This window comes from Oncorhynchus nerka, linkage group LG24 (assembly GCF_034236695.1).
Source record: "Oncorhynchus nerka isolate Pitt River linkage group LG24, Oner_Uvic_2.0, whole genome shotgun sequence".
Classification (NCBI taxonomy): Eukaryota; Metazoa; Chordata; class Actinopteri; order Salmoniformes; family Salmonidae; genus Oncorhynchus; species Oncorhynchus nerka.
The window spans coordinates 50466490-50489820 of NC_088419.1; the positions used below are offsets into that span (position 1 = coordinate 50466490).

The following is a 23331-nucleotide window of genomic DNA, read 5'->3' on the forward strand; positions in this document are numbered from 1 at the left end:
AGAGTGCAGTGATGTGTCCTATAAGGAGCATTGGTGGCAAATATGATGGCCGAATGGTAAAAAAAACACCTAGCCGCTCGAGAGCACCCTCACCTGCTAATCTATAAATTATGTCTCCGTAATCTATCATGGGTAGGATGGTCATCTGAATCAGGGTTAGATTGGCAGCTGGGGTGAAAGAGGAGCGATTACGATAGAGGAAACCAAGTCTAGATTTAACTTCAGCCTGCAGCTTTGATATGTGCTGAGAGAAGGACAGTGTACTGTCTTTCTGTCTTTAAAAAAAAAGTATACTCCCAAATACTTGTACCTCAAGCTCGAAACCCTCAGAGGTAGTAATCACACGTGTGGGGAGAGGGGCATTCTTCTTACCAAACCACATGACCTTTGTTTTGGAGGTGTTCAGAACAAGGTTAAGGGTAGAGAAAGCTTGTTGGACACTAAGAAAGCTTTGTTGTAACAGGGATGTAAACACATTTTGAGAGAAATTAGCTTTTTGTGCATATGGAAAATATCTGGGATCTTTAATTTCAGCTGATGAAAAATGAGACCAACAATTTACATGTTTACTGCATTTATATATTTTTTCAGTACAGAATATTGCACAGTCCAGGTTGGATCTGATTTATCTGTAGGGAAACTGTGCAATGTGAGCATTGGGCTTACAGGGGAAAAAATAACCAAATGGAATTCAAATAATTGAACCGAAGTAGGTCAATTAGTCGTTTAAAAAACGAAAAATAACTCCGGTTATAGCTCAGCACTACCAGCTAGACTAGAGGGCCTGCGCCAGTGTCCTGATGTATTCCATTCTTCCCTCAGTGAACTCCGTGGCCAATCAATGACCATCAATTGATCAAATAACAAGTAGAAAATAAATACATGTTTGCCACAGTAGCTTATCTTAAGTGCAGTGGCCCCTATCAAAACTTTCACTTTTATTTCCACCTAAATCAACAATAAATCCACCGTAAAGGCTATGCACCTTTAAATATAGCGGAGGCGTTTTAGTGGAAGTGTTTTAGCTAGTAGCGGATTGGACAAACGGCTTCTGGCCCTCCATAAGTCGCTATAGTGGCGGGAGATGTCATGTGCGCTGTCTATAGGTAAACAAACAACTTGGTCGGAGTATTGCGTGAACAACAATAGTGAACATTGTTGTTGATTGTGGATAATATATCCACTAGTAGCTAGTTTAACTTTACAACTATACGGACCAAAGCGGGGAGAGAGTTTGTTATTATGAGCAGGCTTCGATCAGCGATGCAGAAGAGGAAGAGAGTTGCGCTGGACAAAACCAAGTCGTCGTCAGCAAAACCATTGCGGAAAAGAGCGAATGCAACTGTGAAACAAGGTAGGCCTACACGTTGGGACTTTTGTCTCACTAGTTAAAAAAGTCACAAAAAAATTGTTGAACAGAGTAGAATATCAGCAACATCTTTGAATACGTTAGGACAACGGTGGAGACTCCTGGCACAAGTTATGCAACATGCCTCTCCCCCTCTCCCAATCTTTCTCTGTGCATTTACTCTGTCTTCAATCTTTATTTCGAGATCTGTGTCTCAGTCATTTCTCTCAATCATTGTCTCATAGTCTCTCTTTCTCTCTGCCCTGAGTCTCTATTGACTATTGATGGATTTGAGTGATTGCCACAACCAAACATGTGATTTCACAATGGCATGCTGTAACGTCTTCCCTCCCCTCAGAGCCCGATGAGACTGCAGCGTCGACATACCATTCATTCCATGATCCTGCTGACATTACACTCTTTAGGACACGCATCCTTTACTGGTATGACCAGGGGAAGAGAGAGTTACCCTGGAGAACTGTGGTAAAGAGAATTATATCATATATTTTCCCATTACGGTTTCATTGATGCCTTACACGCACAACAAGGCATGACCATGATGATTGAGTGTGTACTAATGTACTCCCTTATACCATTGGAACGTCTGTTAGAATATTTATTATATAATTTGCAGGATGAAATCTCTTGAGATGCACCATCTCATTTTCGATAGTGTCCAAATATTATCATGACTCATGAATATAATCCATAATTTGACATATGGTATATGAAATTTACATCGGTGGGCTATTTTAGCAGTATTAGTTTCCTCCCTCTCAACTCTGGGTAAAGTGGCCGTACCACGGCTCGAACCCGGGGCCCTCTGCCTCACTAACACACATAACCGCCCTCCTTGACAATTTAACCACCTGTTGGCTCCAATTTGACAGGACGGTTGACGGCATTTCAAGCTAGCTGTGGAATGAATTCTTATTTCCATTACATATAGAACTGCTTAGCTGGAATAAATGTTACTTTTCACTTAATGTTTCCTTAATAGGCTCTGACAGAACCGGACATCAACATCAGGACATATGCAGGTAAGACGCTGCGTGCTCAACTCTCATATAATAATAACTAGTGGGCCTTTTGTGTTATCCTAAATTGACCTGGTTTCCTCTCTAGTTTGGGTCTCAGAAATCATGCTACAGCAGACCCAGGTTGCCACTGTGATCGACTACTACAATAAGTGGATGAAGGTGGGCCAGTCCGTCGGGTCTCGTATGAAGTCTGAACTTGATTTAAGCAGACTTGGTAATCACAGAAACAATGCATTTGGTTTCATCTCTTCTCCTTGTGTTTTTGTCTTCTTTCCCCTCATTCTTTTCCAGCGGTGGCCAACAGTACAGGGTCTTGCAGCGGCTACGTTGGAGGTGATTACAATGAATGCAAATGAGGGTCTGTGAGGTTGAAAATGCCTGTGTGCTCTGACCACCTTGTCATCAATTATCATCTTTTTTTTTTATCCGCACAGGAAGTCAATCAGATGTGGGCTGGGCTTGGGTACTACTCCCGGGGAAAGAGACTTCAGGAAGGAGCTCAGAAGGTCTGTGTCTATGGCATATATTATTTACAGTATGTCCTGGCTCAAGCGAGGCTTACCACCACACCAACGGGACACGCCTATGACAAGTGGAGAGCTGTCTTTGGTTTATGTTGTCGACTGCCTCTGCCTCTCTCAAAAACAGGATTTTATCTTTGATGTTAGGTCCTTACCGGTCTGTTGAGTTGGGGACATGGGTGGGAAATGTACGTTTTTGGTGGCTGGTGGATGCCCACATTTTTACCAGCCACTATTTTGAATGAAGACAAATCTCAGAAAACGCATGCACATGTTTTGTAATGTTAAAACAACACGCTGTTGATTTCTTGGATGTGAGGTTTGGATTGAACTGGGTGACCATCTGCCAATGTGACTGGTAAGAGTAGACATTGTTCTAGCCAATGCCAAAATCGACAAGCTGGTGACATGTACTGTGTTGCTTGAACTATTGAGCGCCTGTTCTCTGTCTATAGTGACTTCTGAGTGTGTTGTTTTTGTCGTCCTGTCTGGCTGTGATTTGTACTACAGGTGGTAGCAGAGCTAGGGGGAGAGATGCCCAGGACGGTTGAGGCTCTGCTGAAGCAGCTGCCTGGAGTGGGCCGCTACACCGCCGCAGCTGTGGGCTCCATCGCGCTGGGCCAGGTCAGAGCTCTCTCTATACGCGCGCATGCTCACACACACCTTAAAGGGATTTTATTTTATTTTTAACCCCTCCCTCTTTGGCATCATCGTTCACTGACATGACCTGTGACCTCTGTTGCCCAGGTGACGGGAGCTGTTGATGGGAATGTGATCCGGGTCCTGTGTCGGGTGCGGGCTATAGGGGCCGACAGTACAAGCCCAGCAGTGACTGAAGCTCTATGGTGAGGTTGAACTCATGGTTGAAGTGAGGAAGAAAAAAAATGTTTTTCTAATGGTGATTCTTCAGTGGATATTTAACATCTGTCCAGTGCACTGTAGGTTGGTGACACCTTAATTGGGGAGAACGGGCTTGTGGTAATGACAGGAGCGGAATCAGTAGAATGGTATCAAGTACATTAAACACACGGTTTCCAGGTGTTTGATGCCATTCCATTTGTTCCGTTCAGTCCATTATTATGACCTGTCCTCCCCTCTGCAGCCTCCACTGGCAGTGGGCGGGGCGGCAGGGTAGTGGTTAGAGCATTGGACTAGTAATCGGAAGGTTGCAAGTTCAAATCCCCGAGCTGACAAGGTACAAATCTGTCGTTCTGCCCCTGAACAGGCAGTTAACCCACTGTTCCTAGGCTGTCATTGAAAATAAGAATTTGTTCTTAACTGACTTGCCTAGTTAAATAAAGGTAAAATAAAAAAATAAAACTGGTCCAGTGGGGGTCATCTATGTTTAATACAAGCTGTTACAATGAAGACATAGTTGACCAACACCTAAATCATCATACTCAGTCTCTTGTTGTTGACTTGATGCGTATTCTTACCTGGTTAGATACTGTATGGTTCCCTTGGTAATTGTTTTTAAGGATTCATTGTTCCTCTGTGTGTATTCTAGGAGCACCGCCAACACGTTGGTGTCCCAAGAGAGACCAGGGGACTTTAACCAGGCCATGATGGAGCTGGGGGCGAGGGTGTGCACCCCTAAAGGCCCCCAGTGCAACCAGTGTCCCATACAGACTCTCTGCCACTCCTACAGGAAGGTACCACGCCGAAGTCATCAACCTTAATAACAAGACCAATAGGCATTGGCCTATTCCAGACCAGTGGTGATGAGTCTCCAGTGCATATGTGTTAGTGTCTCTCTCTCTCTCTCTCTCTCTGTGCAGGTTAGCGTCAAACGAGAGGAGAACTCAACAAAGCTTCTGGGTAAATTGAACAGGGTACCTGCATCTCTGCCAGATGTAGAGGATTGTGGTAAGTGTTTATTTTTAATTTTTCCTTTTCGTTGTTTCAAAGGTTGGCGCATATAAGGATGGTAGTCATATACCTGGTATTTTGAATAGGGTTATTAAAGCATATTTGATAGAAATATCTATTGTTGTCTACAAGTCTTTGTAACAGATACTCTAGCTCCCGGTATGTGTGTGCCTCCCTGATGTTGCGCAATAATTATTTGGCGACATCGTGTAAACACTTCCTGACTCCACCCCTAACTTTGTCCCCCCCCCTCCCCCTCCAGTGACCTCAGGAACATGTAACCTGTGCCCCAGGGAACCCTGGGACAGCCAACTGGGCGTTCAGAACTTCCCCAGGAAGCCGGTGAAGAAAGCTCCTCGTGTGGAGCGCACACTCACCTGTGTGGTGTCCCGGCCAGGAGCAGGAGGAGATGTCGAGTACCTGCTCACCCAAAGGCCGAGCAAAGGTCAGCTGCCCTTTAATATAGGCTGTGTCTTAAATGGCACCCTAGTCCCTATCAGGGCTCTAAAGAGTGAACATTTTTGGCTGCATATGCTCCTAAATATTTTTCAGTGCGACTTGGAATTTCTATTTGGGAGCACCGGTGCCACTAGAAGAAAAAACAACAACTTCTAGATAATAATTAATTGTTGTATTGATTAGGCTTCGCTGGACCTTTTGTTTCCGAGTGCCCTAGAGAAAGAAGTGCAGATTTGTTAGTGCCATGGTGGCCCCATTTACTACAGAGGAAACATCTAGTTTCTAGATTTTAAAAAAAGATCATGGGGCCTCATTTCTAAATGTTTCTTATGCACATTATCCGCCTCAAATCATGCGTGCGCCAGTTTTTAACGCAAAGTTGCCACTTAGAAAAATTGAACTTTCCGTGAGAATGTGCTTGTCCTCCCGCAAACTTTAGACCATGCGTACGCACAGTTTCTAGTGGTTGAAGTCTGAAGCATTGCAAGAAGCCAAAAGTAGCTTAGTAGTAGCCTTGTGGAAATGGGGAATATATGATAAAGGTCTTATTCATATCAAAAGAACAGGTAGGTCTAGCTAAATATAATGACAAGATGCAATCATTAGCCGTTAGTGAGACGAGATCTATTTATCTTTGCATTCTACAATAATTAGAAATAGGCCTGTAATTTCTTTCTTTGCTAAATAACTTCCTCACCTTTTCTGACTGATGGTTTCATAGATGACTCACGAAATAGCCTGTAGGCCAAAAACAAGTTAGGACAGGCTACTATTCATCCCATTTCTCTTTTAGTTGGTCCCACTTTACAGTAGTAAATAAATGAGCTATTTCAAGCAGCCTATTTTGCTCTATGCGATCAGAAGCGCAGTTTAACGGTAGAATATGCGGTTCTCCGTTGGCGTTTGTAGGCTACGTCTGAATACTGTAAAGTGCCATTTCTTGTGTAGACAATATTTAATTTATGAACCTAATACAGATATCATAACCATTCCTCACATTTTCTGGCCATGACGAGTTCATATTCGCGAAGTAGCTGTCAATATTGTAGTACCCGAGACCACATATTGGGTGTCTTGTTGCTGTGAGATACCAGCGGAGTAAAAATCAAATTTAAAAAAACTCAATCAGCTTCCATTCAGTCAGCGCATAAAACCGCTTTGCCAGGCCAAATATATACACTCCTTCCTTGAAACCATGAATGTCTTAACAGCCTATTGAAACCAGGGCTTCCTACTTTACTCGTTACTGTCCTTTTTACTTTTGTAGAAAAATATCCTTCATCTTTTGTCAGTATTTCCTTGACCCCCTTGGTGGGGAAGAGTGGGGGAACTTGTTGGAAAGTTGTCCACTCACTATTAGTACAGTGGAGCCCGGAGGAAATTGTTAGTCTTTATATCTATTATAAACATGTTAGTACAGTGGCAAACCTATTGGACCTAGGCCTTCAGTGTGTGACAGGTTAGTACAGTGGCGAACCTATTGGACCTAGGCCTTCAGTGTGTGACAGGTTAGTACAGTGGCGAACCTATTGGACCTAGGCCTTCAGTGTGTGACAGGTTAGTACAGTGGCGAACCTATTGGACCTAGGCCTTCAGTGTGTGACAGGTTCGCCACTGTACTAACCTGTCACACACTGAAGGCCTAGGTCCAATAGGTTCACCACTGCCTGTCACACACTGAAGGCCTAGGTTCCACTGTGCTAACCTGTCACACACTGAAGGCCTGGGTCCAATAGGTTCACCACTGTACTAACCTGTCACACACTGAGGCCTGGGTCCAATAGGTTCGCCACTGTACTAACCTGTCACACACTGAAGGCCTAGGTCCAATAGGTTCGCCACTGTACTAACCTATTGGACCTAGGCCTTCAGTGTGTGACAGGTTAGTACAGTGGCGAACCTCAGTGTGTTAGTACAGTGGCGAACCAGGCCTCAGTGTGTGACAGGTTAGTACAGTGGCGAACCTATTGGACCCAGGCCTCAGTGTGTGACAGGTTAGTACAGTGGTGAACCTATTTGGACCTAGGCCTTCAGTGTGTGACAGGTTAGTACAGTGGCGAACCTATTGGACCCAGGCCTTCAGTGTGTGACAGGTTAGTACAGTGGTGAACCTATTTGGACCTAGGCCTTCAGTGTGTGGCAGGTTAGTACAGTGGCGAACCTATTTGACCTAGGCCTTCAGTGTGTAACAGGCTCATGATGCTGAAAGAACAACAACCGTAATACCAGCCTGCACTCACGTAGGAGAGTTTTTGTCAAACACAAAGGGCCAGTGGTGTATTGGAGGCTATATGCAGGCCGTATACCCATTTTCTTTTCAGTGGGCTTTGCTTCTACTCACTTCTTAATCCCCTCTGATCCACATCAAAGCAGCGTGGTGGAGGTATAGGACTTATCAATTATGTAGTACAATGGAGAAATCAAGAGCACACAGCTCTCAACTGGTTGTCTCACGGAGCAGCTCACAGAAGAATGACATCAAGTAGCCATTAGGGTAGGTAGGAAAGACGTTTCAACTTATGATATTTTCCAGTAAATGCTAACTAAGTCTTGGTTAGCAGACTAATTCATGAACACGCAGTTTGCATGAACATTTTCGAAAAGCTTTCCCAAAAAAACTTCCCAGTCAAACTGTGACTGCAAAGTAGGCGGACCCGACATAATGGTGTCATGCTAATTTGTATCAATGGGGAGGGCATTTATTTTTGCTCAATTGAATTAAAGGGCAACTTCACCCTCCAAAAATATATTTTGGGGGATTTTTACAAGACCTCAAAAAATGGTCTCCTGAATGCATCTTGTGAAAATATGAAAGATCTACAGGAAAACACGTTAAAAAACATAGGAAAATATAGGATTTTTCACACAGGGCACCTTTCCTTCACCGGGCAGTATACCCAGACCAGAGTCACACACAACATGATTTTAAAGGATAAGCAGGCCCTTCACTCAGACATAATTATCCAGTAGGTCCCAATCATAAGAATACCAAGACACAACCATTAGGCCAAGCATTTGCCAATCGAAATGTACAACTATTACTTCCCATTGCGAAAAAAAACTTTTCACGCTTAGCGCACAAAGTAACCGGTGATCCAAAATGTTAAATGCAACAATGTTTCACACACCAGTTATTTTCAAAGAGATGGCAGGCAACAGCGAGTGAGCTGCAATAAAAAACACAGTTCCACCTACCAGATGAGGATCATTTGAAACTTCTTGTTGAAAGTGTTTCTTGAAAAGGGAGAAGCTAACAAATGACCAACAACATCTTCGATAATACCTGCTGCAAACTAGCCTACAAAAAAAGCTAGCTAGCTAGACCTTCGGAGAACTACTGCTCGCTATTGCGCAGTAACTTTAAAGTTGGGAGCACCAGTGCTACCAATGAAAATGGTTAGTTTAGAGCCCTGGTCCTTACATTCACTATATCGTAAATAGGGTACCATTTGGGACAGGGCTCTAGTATAGCACTAAAACACACCTTCCAAGCATTTTAATTTCGCACCATTCCTGTTGTTTTCTGCATGATGTTTGTGCCGTTGTACAGCTCCGAGGTGGGTGTATTTACTATATCATTACCATTGTTTTCACTAACATATTTATCAAAGCTAACCTTTTATTATCAGTTGGGAATTTTGAGCACACTCATTAACTGTCTTGTCTGCTTGCCTTTTCCTTTCTTCTTTACTTCCTTGTAGGACTTTTGGCTGGTATGTGGGAGTTCCCTAGCCTGCTCCTGGAGGGGGAGAATTCTGAGATGAAACAGAGGGGGGCGCTGTGTGCTGGGGTGGGGAGATTGTTGGGAGTTCGGCTGGACAACGGGCTGCTCCAGTATGTGGGGGAGGTATGTACAGGAGAACAGGGCCTACTGTTATGGTTTGCCTATCAGGGACATTAAAGAATATGTCCCAAATTGCACCCTATTGTCCCATAGTTCCTATGAGTATTATTATACATTTCCCTGTCAAAATTCTGAATAAATGACTTATTTGGACTCGTGTCATTCTAAGTTTGTATTAGTATGCTAAGCTAGGCTTCTCCCTAAGTCATTGCAATTGACTGTTGGTGTTTTTCTACTGTACAGGTGGTTCATATCTTCTCCCACATCCACCAGACATATGTTGTGTACAGCCTGTGTTTGAATGTCTCTGGAGAGGGAGGGAAAGCCCAGAGTACTACACGCTGGCTCACTAGACCTTCCCTGCAGGAAGCTGCTGTATCCACTGGAGTGAAGAAGGTTAGTAATCGTAACTTGCTATGATCTACTGTGTGTTTGTGTGTGCGCTAACCCTAACACTAATAGTGGTTAACATGATCTTTTACCACTAAGATTGTACCCCACACATACAATTATCTGAAAGGTCCCTCAGTCGAGTAGTGAAATTCAAGCACAGGTTCAACCAGAAAGAACAGGGAGGTTTTCCAATGCCTCGCAAGAAGCCCCTACAATGAAAAAATATAAGTTTAGAAGCTTCAGTAAAACTGCATTAACTGCGGTGTTTGGGATGCAGTAATTGCAGAATAACTGCCGTTACACTGCAACATTTCTACAGTACATTTTTTATTTATTTTGGATGCAGTTTTTGCAGCAAACTGCAGTTATACTGCTCTCTGATTGCAATCTTTTTTCGTAAGGGAGGGCACTGATTGTTAGTAAACAAAGTAGATACTGAATATCCCTTTGAGCATGGTGAAGTTATTAATTACACTTTTGGATGGTGTATCAATACACCCAGTCACTACAAAGATACAGGCATCCTCCCTAACTCAGTTGCCAGAGAGGAAGGGATCCGCTTAGCGATTTCACCATGAGGCCAATGGTGATTTTTAAAATGGTTACAGAGTTCATTGGCTGTGATAGGTAGTAAACTGAGGATGGATCAACAAAATTGTAGTTACTCCACAATACTCACCTAAATTACAGAGTGAAAAGAAGGAAGCCTTTACAGAATACAAATATTCCAAAACATGCATCCTGTTTGCAACTAAAGTAGTTCTGCAAAAATAAATGTGGTAAAGAAACTATATTTATGTCCTGAATACAAAGAATATTTGAGGCAAATCCAACACAACACATGACTGAGTACCACACTTGATATTTTCAAGCATGGTGGTGGCTGCATCACGTTATAGGTATGCTTGTCATCGGCAAGGACTGCAGAGTGGAGCTAAGCACAGGCAAAATCTTAGAGGAAAACCTGGTTCAGTCTATTTTCCAACAGACACTGGGAGACATTTGCCTTTTAGCAGAACAATATCCTAAAACACAAGGCCAAATCTACACTGCTTAGATTACCAAGACGACATTGCATGTTCCTAAATGGCGTAGTTACAGTTTTTACTTACATCTGCTTGAAAATCAACCTGGTCTCAGCATTTTGAATTATTCTGTATGTAAATCCAAGACACTGCATTTAGTATGATATGTCGTATGGTATGTATTAATTTGTGGATGTCCATCACCTATTTCGTATGAAATGTTACGAATGACACTTTTTAAAATGATATGTTAGGTATTTGCAAACGTAGAATATGTTATGGATTTGCAAAATGTACTATATGTTACGAATTTGCTGAACCTATGATATGTTACGAATTGTAGCTAGGTGGCTAATGTTAGCTAGCTGGCAAATGTTAGCTAGGTTAGGGGAAGGGTTAGCTAAAAGGGTTAGCTAACATCCTAAGTAGTTGCAAAGTAGCTAAAAAGTAGTAAGTAGTTAAAGTTGCTAATGAATTAAAATGCTGATGTTGTCCGTGATGAGATTCAAACTCGCAACCTTCGGGTTGCTAGACGTTCGCTTTATATGCCCTCCCATTATTTTTCATTAATTTTAAAAAAAACATTTTTTTTTTTAAATCTTCCACTTTTGACGTTCAAGTATTTTGTGTAGATCGTCGACAAAAAAATGACATCCATCTTAATTCCACTTTGTAACTCAACAAAATCAAGGGGTGTGAGTACTTTTGGAAGGCATTGTTGGTTCACATTTCACAAATGGAGTGAAATATGTTGTGCAATTAATATAGCCATATGTCTACTGCACATATGAGTTAGCTTTTCTATTGCATGTACTTTGGTCCACAAACTTTGGTCCATAAACCACTCCTTATCTGAAAATATAATTTAACTCAAGACTCACTCACCTTCACTCTATGACACAACATTAGACTTGGTCTCTGCCTCTATGCCTCGGTCTCTACTTCTTAAAGGCCCAATTCAGCCATTTTATATCAAATCATTTCTGCACCTTATTTCCATTAATTTCTCAAGCCAGAATTTAGCTCGTACTTTCTGGAAGTGGTCTGAGTGGGGAGGGGAAAACTGAAAATTAGCGGTTTAGAACTTTGTTATTTGTCTATTAACTAATTCACTACATGGTGATGCAACCATGGAAAGCCGAAACTCCCGGCCAATACAAACCTGCTGATTAGAAGGTCCTGTGTAGATTGTATTTTCAACCAGCAACTATAAGCAAATATCACTGATACGTTTAAAAGAAAAAACACATTTACAGTGTTTGTTTCATCAGCTGTTTTACAATATGATATAAAACACAGCAAAGTCAGCATTTTGAGTGCGCCGAGTCTAACGTTCAGAAAGAAATTAGAACTAATTTTAAATCTGTAGCTGCTAATATTTCAGATGATGGAGAGCTATTCTGTTTGATCTGTCTGGATATAGTGAAGGATCTACTTCCTGTAGACACAGCTACTGTGTATTAGTGACAACTGGAATCAGGATGATCGGAAACTTGTCTACAGCTGCTCCCATTGCAGACCTTCACCCCAAGGCCTGCTCGGAAGGAAAAATAACATGTTGGCTGAATTAGTGGAGAAACTGAAGAAGACAGGACTCCAAGCTGCTCTTCTTGCTCACTGTTAGCTGGACATAAACAAAACAAGTCACACAATAAAGTAACAATAATAATGAGGCTATATACAGGTGGTACCGGTACTGAGTCAATTAAAAAATATATATATTTAACCTATATTTAACCAGGTCTGCTAGTTGGGAACAAGTTCTCATTTGCAACTGCGACCTGGCCAAGATAAAGCAAAGCAGTTCACAACAAGAACAACAAAGAGTTACACATGGAATAAACAAACAGATTCAATAATACAGTTGAAAAAGTCTAATATACAGCATGTGCAAATGAGGTAGGATAAGTGAGGTAAAGCAATAAATAGGCCATGGTGGCGAAGTAATTACAATATAGCAATTAAACACTGGAATGGTACATGTGCAGAAGATGAATGTGCAAGTAGAGATACTGGGGTGCAAAGGAGCAAGATAAATAAATAAATACAGTATGGGGATGAGGTAGTTGGATGGGCTACATTACAGATGGGCTATGTACAGGTGCAGTGATCTGTGAGCTGCTCTGACAGCTGGTGCTTAAAGCTAGTGAGGGAGATAAGTCTCCAGCTTCAGTGATTTTTGCAGTTCGTTCCAGTCACTGGCAGCAGAGAACTGGAAGGAAAGGCGGTCAAAGGAAGAATTGGCTTTGGGGGATGACCAATGAGATATACCTGCTGGGGCGCGTGCTACAGGTGGGTGCTGCTATGGTGACCAGTGAGCCGAGATAAGGTGGGGCTTTACCTAGCAGATACTTGTAGATCACCTGGAGCCAGTGGGTTTGGTGACGAGTATGAAGCCCTTCGTACATCAGCTGATATCTCAAAGTGCTGTACAGAAACCCAGCCTAAAACCCCAAACAGCAAACAATGCAGGTGTAAAAGCACGGTGGCTAGGAAAAACTCCCTAGAAAGGCCAAAACCTAGGAAGAAACCTAGAGAGGAACCAGGCTATGTGGGGTGGCCAGTCCTCTTCTGGCTGTGCCGGGTAGAGATCATAACAGAACATGACCAAGATGTTCAAATGTTCATAAATGACCAGCATGGTCGAATAATAATAATAAGGCAGAACAGTTGAAACTGGAGCAGCAGCACAGTCAGGTGGACTGGGGACAGCAAGGAGTCATCATGTCAGGTAGTCCTGGGGCACGGTCCTAGGGCTCAGGTCCTCCGAGAGAGAAAGAAAGAGAGAATTAGAGAGAGCATATGTGGGGTGGCCAGTCCTCTTCTGGCTGTGCCGGGTGGAGATTATAACAGAACGTGGCCAAGATGTTCAAATGTTCATAAATGACCAGCATGGTTGAATAATAGTAAGGCAGAACAGTTGAAACTGGAGCAGCAGCATGGCCAGGTGGACTGGGGACAGCAAGGAGTCATCATGTCAGGTAGTCCTGGGGCATGGTCCTAGGGCTCAGGTCCTCCGAGAGAGAGAAAGAAAGAGGGAAGGAGAGAATTAGAGAACGCACACTTAGATTCACACAGGACACCGAATAGGACAGGAGAAGTACTCCAGATATAACAAACTGACCCTAGCCCCCCGACACATAAACTACTAATTTTGACAGGGAACTAAAATACTGGAGGCTGAGACAGGAGGGGTCAGGAGACACTGTGGCCCCATCCGAGGACACCCCCGGACAGGGCCAAACAGGAAGGATATAACCCCACCCACTTTGCCAAAGCACAGCCCCCACACCACTAGAGGGATATCTTCAACCACCAACTTACCATCCTGAGACAAGGCCGAGTATAGCCCACAAAGATCTCCGCCACGGCACAACCCGGGGGGGGGGGGGCGCCAACCCAGACAGGCTGACCACAACAGTGAATCAACCCCCCCAGGGACGGCATGAGAGAGCCCCAGTAAGCCAGTGACTCAGCCCCCGTAACAGGGTTAGAGGCAGAGAATCCCAGTGGAAAGAGGGGAACCGGCCAGGCAGAGACAGCAAGGGCGGTTCGTTGCTCCAGAGCCTTTCCGTTCACCTTCCCACTCCTGGGCCAGACTACACTCAATCATATGACCCACTGAAGAGATGAGTCTTCAGTAAAGACTTAAAGGTTGAGACCGAGTTTGCGTCTCTGACATGGGTAGGCAGACCGTTCCATAAAAATGGAGCTCTATAGGAGAAAGCCCTGCCTCCAGCTGTTTGCTTAGAAATTCTAGGGACAATTAGGAGGCCTGCGTCTTGTGACCGTAGCGTACGTGTAGGTATGTACGGCAGGACCAAATCAGAGAGATAGGTAGGAGCAAGCCCATGTAATGCTTTGTAGGTTAGCAGTAAAAACCTTGAAATCAGCCCTTGCTTTGACAGGAAGCCAGTGTAGAGAGGCTAGCACTGGAGTAATATGATCAAATTTTTTGGTTCTAGTCAGGATTCTAGCAGCCGTATTTAGCACTAACTGAAGTTTATTTAGTGCTTTATCCGGGTAGCCGGAAAATAATAATAAAAAAATAATAATAATAATTTTTCTGCATCATTTTTGGACAGAAAGTTTCTGATTTTTCCAATGTTACGTAGATGGAAAAAAGCTGTCCTCGAAATGGTCTTGATATGTTCTTCAAAAGAGAGATCAGGGTCCAGAGTAACGCCGAGGTCCTTCACAGTTTTATTTGAGACGACTGTACAACCATTAAGATTAATTGTCAGATTCAACAGAAGATCTCTTTGTTTCTTGGGACCTAGAACAAGCATCTCTGTTTTGTCCGAGTTTAATAGTAGAAAGTTTGCAGCCATCCACTTCCTTATGTCTGAAACACATGCTTCTAGCGAGGGCAATTTTGGGGCTTCACCATGTTTCATTGAAATGTACAGCTGTGTGTCATCCGCATAGCAGTGAAAGTTTACATTATGTTTTCGAATAACATCCCCAAGAGGTAAAATATATAGTGAAAACAATAGTGGTCCTTAGTTTAGTGATGAGCTTTGTGGGCACTGGTGTTGAACACTGAGTGGTAGTCAATGAACAGCATTCTCACTGTGACTCTCCTGTGTTTCACCTCGCACCACCATTAACAGATGTTGTAGTCTTGGGAAAGCAAAGAGTTCTGTCTGTCGGAACTGAAGCAGCAGGCAGAGAGCTATTGTAAGAAGGGAGTGGTGGTAATAACCTGTGAAATCTGTCCAAAAGGAATTGCATTAGTAGAATATTGTGAAGAAAATTTGACTCTTGAGTACTAATCAACGGTTTGTGTTGCATTTTACTTTCACAGTTGGCTGAACTCGCATTTGATTTGTCTACAGCTGGCTTCTTTTCAGTATTATATTTGTACCACCAGTTATCCATTAACCGGTGTGTGTAACTCCTCCCTTAATTAACACATGTCTATGTAGGCCTACTTTGTTGGTTTAACTAGTTTTATTTCATTCAGCATCCTTTTTGGATTTGTAAAGATTGGATTCAAATTAAACATGCACTCAGTGAACAAAACATTAAGAACACCTTCCTACTGTTGAGTTTGCACTCCTTTTTGCCCTCAGAACAGCCTCATTCATTGCGTCATGGACTCTACAAGGTGTCAAAAGTGTTCCACAGGGATGCTGGCCCATGTTGACTTTAAATGATTCCCACAGTTGTGTCAAGTTGGCTGGATGTCCTTTGGGTGGTGGACCATTTCTTGATACACATGGGATACTGTTGTGGGAAAAACCCAGCAGCGTTGCAGTTCTTGACACAAACCAGTTCCCCCTCTGAATGGCACACATACACAATCCATGTCTCTATTGCCTCAAGACTTAAACATACTTTTACCTGTCTCCTCCCCTTCCTCTACACTGATTTTGAAGTGGATTTAACAAGTGACATTAATAAGGGATCACCTGGATTCACCTGCTCAGTCTTTCATGGAAAGAGCATGTTCATAATGTTTTGTACACTGTATTATTTTTATTATGACATAGTAGTACAAAATAGAAACATTTTAAATAAATAAAACTATTTTAATTTAAAATTAATAAAATTGTCAGACTTCAGTCACTGATTTTATAGACTGATTTCTTTGCTCCCACACGGCAAGCGATACCCGGAGGTCCAAGTCTAGGACCAAAAGGCTCCTCAACAGCTTCTACCCCCCAAGCCACAAGACTGCTGAACAATTAATAAAATCGCCACCGGACAATTTACATTGACCCCCCCCCCCCCTCCCTCCCTTTTGTACACTGCTGCTACTCACTGTTTATTATCTATGCATAGTCACTTCACCTACAAATTACCTCAACTAACCTGTACCCCCTCTCTGTACCGGTGCCCCCTGTACATAGCCTCGTTATTCTTATTGTATCACTTTTTATTATTACTTTTTATTTTAGTCTACTTGGTAAATATTTTGTTAACTCTTCTTGAACTGCACTGTTAAGGGCTTGTAAGTAAGCATTTCACAGTAAAGTCTACACTTGTTGTATTTGGCGTATATGACAAAGTTAGATTTGAATTTGCCATTGTATCATATTTTCTGATATTTACAATAAGGATTTGTTATTTTGACAAAAAAAATGTTACTGAGTAACTTTAGAAGTCCATAGCGGTTCTTAAGTGAGACATGTTCCTCTTGTCTCATTTTCTTCAACTAAATTTGGAACAAAACAGTGCACCCACTGAATCGATAGGGAAACTCAGGAGAACATAGTTCAAATCCAGAGTACAGAGGAAAAAACTAACTCGTGCCCATGCAGTCTTTTCAATTGTATTTTCAAATCATCACTGTATGTCTAATAAATCACTGTGCTTATTTCATGAAAACAACTCGCAACATATTTATTTGTATTTCCCTTAGCCTCCTTTTGCCATTGAAATTCTGTTGGATCGTGTCGGCATGATGCTACAAATGTTCATATATTTACATGCATATCCCTGATTGATGGATGTGTCATCTTCAAAGTGGAGACATATGCAAATAAACGTTTTTCGTCATTGGTCAGAATAACCAAATCAGATTTGATGTCATGCTGTGGGCCAAAAACTCAGTCCCACCTGAAATAAACTATAATAAATCAAAAATAAATGTACACTAAAAGGGCATTATCATAATTTTCTAAATTTCATAGCGTTATGGAAATATCTAAGAAAAACAGGAATTTTTTTTGGGGGGGGGAGTTCACTGCCCTTTTAAAATGACAAAAAAATACATCTAAACTGTGTAGAAATTATAACGGTCCCTACATTTAGCTCACTAATAATCACCAAAATTAAAGCTAGACAGTCAGAGTATCTAAAATTGCAGAAAATATGGATAGAGGACTATCTTTGGAAAATTTGGACAGCGAGGAAATATAACCCTCTTTTGGGGGCGCCCTCCGGACCTCGTTGAAGAATGACTGAGGCCCCAGGTACAACATTTTGATTGACACCCTTGATCTAGTGTGTGCTTGCGTGTGTGCACGCAGTGTTTTCTGATTTAGCACGGTTAAGGTGAGCAAGAATAGTCATGCGTCATTTATCTCTTGCAGATCATGAAGCTGTACGACACTATGGAGGATCAAGAGGGACAAGCTACCAAGGTATTTCACTACATCACATTCATTAGCAGGACACCCTTATCCAGAGCGAATATGATTATACGGTCTGCTATACAGTACTTTCTGAATTTATACCTGAAATCCTTCTGCATTGACACCTAGACTAAATGACCCATTGATAACCCATACTGATGCCAGTGGGAACTCTTCTCTGTTCTTGTCTCTGTCCGGATGGGAAACAGAAGAAGGCTACTAACACTAAGAGTGATGGACAGCACAAGTCTAAAAAGCTCAAAGACAATTCAACAAACAGCGGGACCAGACAGCTGTCACTCAGTTCCTTCTTCAAGAGCCCAAAACAAGAAACTTGATCAATTTATACTTACTCACAATGAATAACAATGTCGTTTTTTATTTGATTTAAAGCTGATCAAGTACCATACAAGGACTATTACTGTGCCTTGCTGTCTGGATCACTGCCACAAGTGGTCTGGGTGTTTATCCCATGAGTGGAATACTTTAAGAGCAAAAAGTGTGTCATTGAGTTGAATGCTGAATACAATTTTAAACCAATTTAAAAAAAATAACAAATTGCAACAGTGGCCTCTCATACAGTTGAAGTCGGAAGTTTAAATAAAACTCAGCCAAGTATATTTAAACTCAGTTTTTAACAATTCCTGACATTTAATCCTAGAAAACAATTCCCTGTTTTCGGTCAGTTAGGATCACCACTTTATTTTAAGAATGTGAAATGTCAGAATAATAGTAGAGTGATTTATTTCAGCTTTTATTTATTTCATCACATTCCCAGTGGATCAGAAGTTTACATACCCTCAATTAGTATTTGGTAGCATTGTCTTTAAATTATTTATCTTGGGTCAAGCGTTTCAGGTAGCCTTCCACAAGTTTCCCACAATAAGATGGGTGATTCCTCCTGACAGAGATGGTGTAACTGAGCCAGGTTTGTAGGCCTCCTTGCTCGCACACGCCTTTTCAGTTCTGCCCACAAATGTTCTATTGGATTGAGGTCAAGGCTTTGTGATGGCCACTCCAATACATTGCCTTTGTTGTCCTTAAGCCATTTTGCCACAACTTGGAAGTATGCTTGGGGACATTGTCCACTTGGAAGACCCATTTGCGACCAAGCTTTAACTTCCTGACTGATGTCTTGAGATGTTGCTTCAGTATATCCACATAATTTTCATAACTCATGATGCCATCTATTTTGTGGAGTGCACCAGTCCCTCATGCAGCAAAGCACCCCCACAACATGATGCTGCCACCCCCGTGCTTCCCGGTTGGGATGGTGTTCTTTGGCTTGCAAGTATCCCCCTTTTTCCTCCAACCATAACGATGGTATTATGGCCAAACAGTTCTGTTTTTGTTTTATCAGACCAGAGGAAATTTCCCCCAAAAGTACAATCTTTGTCCCCATGTGCAGTTGCAAACAGTAGTCTGGCTTTTTATGGCCACTGAGCGGCCTTTCAGGTTATGTCGATATAGGACTCATATTACTGTGGATATAGATACTTTTGTATCCGTTTCCTCCAGCATCTTCACAAGGTCCTTTGCTGTTGTTCTGGGATTGATTTGCACTTTTCGCACTAAAGTACGTTTATCTCTAGGAGACAGAACTCGTCTCCTTCCTGAGCGGTATGATGGCTGCGTGTTCCCATGGTGTTTATACTTGCGTACTATTGTTTGTACAGATGAACGTGGTACCTTCAGGCATTTGGAAATTACTCCCAAGGATGATCCAGACTTGTGGTCTACAATTTTTCTTGTGAGGTCTTGGCTGATATCTTTTGATTTCCCCATGATGTCAAGCAAAGAGGCAATGAGTTTGAAGGTAGGCCTTGAAATACATCCACAGGTACACCTCCAATTTACTCAAATGATGTCAATTAGCCTATCGGAAGCTTCTAATGCCATGACATCGTTTTCTGGAATTTTCCAAGATGTTTTAAAGGCACAGTCAATGTAATGTAGTGTATGTAAACTTCTGACCCACTGGAATTGTGATACAGTGAAATAATCTGTCTGTAAACAATTGTTGGAAAAATTACGTGTCATGCACAAAGTAGATGTCCTAACCGACTTGCCAAAACTAGTTTGTTAACAAGAAATGTGTGGACTGGTTGAAAAATAAGTGTTAATGACTCCACCCTAAGTGTATGTAAACTTTCGACTTCAACTGTATGTTGCATAAAATATGCTTCGTTCATTTAACCTCGATCGTATGATATATTTAGGTGATAATGCACAGGAAGCTGATGTTTGGAGGTGGGTCAATATCACAAAACCATACCATTTGAACCATGCAACATTTAGCATTTTTATTACTTTTATGGAAATATTAGACTTGTCTTGAAACTTGTTGGCTAAGCTCCAGCACTTAGATAATTATAAACCCATTTTCAGTGAATGGAGGTATAAGTCCACCCTGTTGTGGACATGCACTTAACTGTCTTTAATTACTTTCATTGAGCTATTTTAATAATGTTTACATTTTCATAAAGCTATTGTGTACCCTTGTCAACTCTGTCCATTTGTTCTGAAATAAGAAGTTTTGTATAAGTGTTATACAAAACTTCATCTAATTTGCACCATATCTTTCTAAATTGAGACGGGTATTAATGATATTGTAACGGCGTTCGTCTGTTGAAGGAGAGTCGGACCAAAATGCAGCGTGGTGGTTACTCATGTTCTTTAATGAAGAATAGCGATACATGAAATAACTATATATATATAAACAAAACAACAAACGGAACGCGAAAACCTATTACAGCCTATCTGGTGAACACTACACAGAGACAGGAACAATCACCCACAAAATACACAGTGAAACCCCGGCTACCTAAATATGGTTCCCAATCAGAGACAACGAGAATCACCTGACTCTGATTGAGAACCGCCTCAGGCAGCCAAGCCTATGCTACACCCCTACTCAGCCGCAATCCCAATGCCTACAAAACCCCAATACGAAACACAACAAAATAAACCCATGTCACACCCTGGCCTGACCAAATATATAACGAAAACACAAAATACTATGACCAAGGCGTGACAGATATTTTATCCAAGTTTATAATTGTGTGGTGTTTTTTTTTTTTACCAGGAAGGGCTCATTGAGATTTAAAATCTCTTTTTCAAGAGCGTCCTGGCCAAGATAGGCAGCACCAAGTCATTACAAAATATACAGACAAACAACACGAAAAACTACAAGTAATCGAGTAAAAACCATAGAATTCACAAGAGTATAACAACAACAAAAAAATCCACTTGGAAGAAAAATATATTACACAAATTCTTTATATTTGACAATGTAACTGAATAAACACTGAACACTGAATTAAACACTGAACACTGAATAGACATTACATAGTAGTACATGTAGTAACAACATTGGAACTGCTATTTAGTTACATATTCATTGTGAAAAACAACAACAAAAATACATTGCCTCTACAAAAATCATTGGAATTAGCATTAGAACACATTCCTGCCCCTCTCTTCCTCTCGCGCTCACCCTCTTTCCATCTCTCCCCCCTTTCACCCCAAATGCTCTTCCAAGTGGATTTTTCCATCTGCACAGAGCGTTTATTAACAGCCTGTGGCTCTGGCATCAGACAAATGATCTGTCCATCAGAGTACCAACAAACATCTTCCTTTGGACTTGGCCAGAAGGATTTGTTGATGCCATTCCGGTGCGTGCACTTCACCTTAATGTCATGTTCCTCTACATCCATGATGATGCCAGGGTATCCTTCATGGTCATAATTGACACACCACTCCCCTACGTGATTAAGTTCACTGGTGCCAGGTCGCCATGTGGTGTCAGCCTTGTCATGAGATGCAGGGAGCTGGCTAGATAATGCAGGGTCAAGGACAGTCCAACATGCCACTATCCTTCTTCCACAGACAAGTAATGTCCCTGTTTTTTTTTTTTTTTTTCTGGCCTGGTGAGACACTGATAACCTGATGAATCTTCATCATTCCTTTAATGGCATCTCAGGCAGGCGTCTGAGGTGAGAAGAGATATAGCATATGATACGATATAAAGAGTAACAAACGACTTTATATATTTCAAAACTCAACCAGCTACTGTACAAGAAAAATGTATGGGGAGGAAGGGGGGTTACTTCGGCTCTGGCCTCAACATCACTCTCAGTAATGAAGAACATCTCCGCAGAGGAGGAGAGGAGCCCAGGCTGATTTTCAGGAGTTGAGGGGGGGGGGGGGGGGGGGGGTTGGGACGGCAGCAACGCACTGGCTCTTGAGTATCCTTTTTGAATTTCTCTATTTCTTCCTTTCTGTACTCTGCACTCTGTCACTGAATCCTTCTTCCCTGTCTCTTAATCTTTCCATCTCTCCCGCTCTTTCTCTAGATACTCTTTCCTTCTTTCTGGGTCAGCAGTGCGTCGTTCTTTGTTTTGCCGCTGTCTTTCAGCTGCACTAGAAGGAGTTGCCATTCCTTCAGAACGACCTGATTTCAACTGATATTTATTTATTCTTAAAATACTATACATGCTATATATATACTAATTATGTGATACAATTTATGAAGAAAAACATATTTTGCAACCCATTACTGCAAGATATCCATTTCTCCACTGTTGAGTTCATGTCCACTCTGTTATGTGGATAATAACAGGGTGGACATTTTGAGCTAAAATTAGCAACTATGCTCCAAGTGATTGTGATGAAGCGAGTATAATGGTTGCCACTTGAAAAGGAATTTGCATTGTTTGACAAATATATTTTGAAATTATGAAATTCGATTAACATCTTTTGTAAATTTGCTTAACAGGGTGGACATGTTATGCTTTCCCACATCACCAACACATAATGATGAAAATGTAATTGTATGAAATCCAGGTTCACCACAGTTGTTTTCCTGCCACGGAAGTGACATCATTTCCTGTGTGTGATGTCATTGTAGAAAATATATATATTCTTAAAGTGCCAGTAACCACAATGTAACAGGGTGGACAACAACTTTGAGGACGTACAGAAAATAGTCAATATTCTTATAAAAAGTGCAGCATTTTACATAAAGACTATACATAGGATAACATTTCATTTAAAAAAATAGGAAATGTATATATACATTTTTAATGTATACATTTATTCCTAATCATTCTCGTTGAAGTTGATTGAGCAGCACTTAGGACATTTAAAACTTGCATCCTTCCATGGAAATAAAATAGGTTAAAATGTATCAAATTTAGTTTGAAGTCTGTCATTGCGCTTCTATTATCATGAAGGCATACACACATAAGGATCCTTTTTAAATTTAATCCAGTGTATATTGTTTTTATATACAATTTTGAATGATTTATCTTGAGGACAGAAAATAACACTTTTAATGAGATTGACCCTGGTGTTGTTTGTCTCGGGCCGGCAAACACCGGCTTCGGGGGCATTATTCATTTCATACATAATGATTTACATATTTTAATTCACTTTATTTTATTGAATATATTCATACTATTTCATCCTTCCATAATAAGTTGCAACAGTGGCCTCCTATATGGTGCATAAAATATGCTTTGGTGCATAAAACCTCTTGTCATGATATAATCAAAGATGCACATGCATTGAGGAGACTAAAGACATGTAGACGGACTAAAGCTGGAAGATACACTGTATCTTTATTGTTGTTGATATCTAGCATACCATCATCTCCATCTTGAGCACAATAAAATAATTTAAACAAGACAGGATGTGGTTTATTTTTATGTTAGCCTACATAAATATTATGGCAGCCTTTGGGTTTCGTC

At 41.5% G+C, this 23331-nt stretch overlaps 1 protein-coding gene across 3 annotated transcripts; it reads left to right on the top strand.

Annotated features, from left to right (window-relative positions):
* The first annotated feature begins 1052 nt into the window (after positions 1-1052).
* mutyh (mutY DNA glycosylase) lies at positions 1053-20087 on the top strand. Of its 3 annotated transcripts, none has more exons than XM_029632044.2 (15): positions 1053-1354; positions 1707-1831; positions 2349-2388; positions 2474-2547; positions 2680-2721; positions 2823-2894; positions 3420-3533; positions 3657-3754; positions 4417-4561; positions 4688-4775; positions 5041-5223; positions 8939-9084; positions 9325-9477; positions 17540-17590; positions 17791-20087. In XM_029632044.2, exons 1-15 carry the CDS (start codon positions 1243-1245, stop codon positions 17917-17919), a joined length of 1572 nt encoding a protein of 523 aa, XP_029487904.2. In that variant the 5' UTR covers positions 1053-1242; the 3' UTR covers positions 17920-20087. The 3 variants fall into 3 exon arrangements, with proteins under 3 accessions (XP_029487904.2, XP_029487905.2, XP_064865020.1); XM_029632045.2 differs by lacking the exon at positions 17791-20087 and adding an exon at positions 17711-17788; XM_065008948.1 differs by lacking the exons at positions 17540-17590; positions 17791-20087 and adding an exon at positions 16111-17481.
* The last annotated feature ends 3244 nt before the right edge of the window (positions 20088-23331 follow it).

Bases quoted from the DNA above. Each gene is read 5' to 3' on its own strand.
- mutyh (XM_029632044.2), top strand. From the start codon at position 1,243: ATGAGCAGGCTTCGATCAGCGATGCAGAAGAGGAAGAGAGTTGCGCTG. The intron at 3,534-3,656 runs GTCAGAGCTCTC...TCTGTTGCCCAG, and splicing joins GCTCCATCGCGCTGGGCCAG to GTGACGGGAGCTGTTGATGG. The intron at 5,224-8,938 runs GTCAGCTGCCCT...ACTTCCTTGTAG, and splicing joins CACCCAAAGGCCGAGCAAAG to GACTTTTGGCTGGTATGTGG.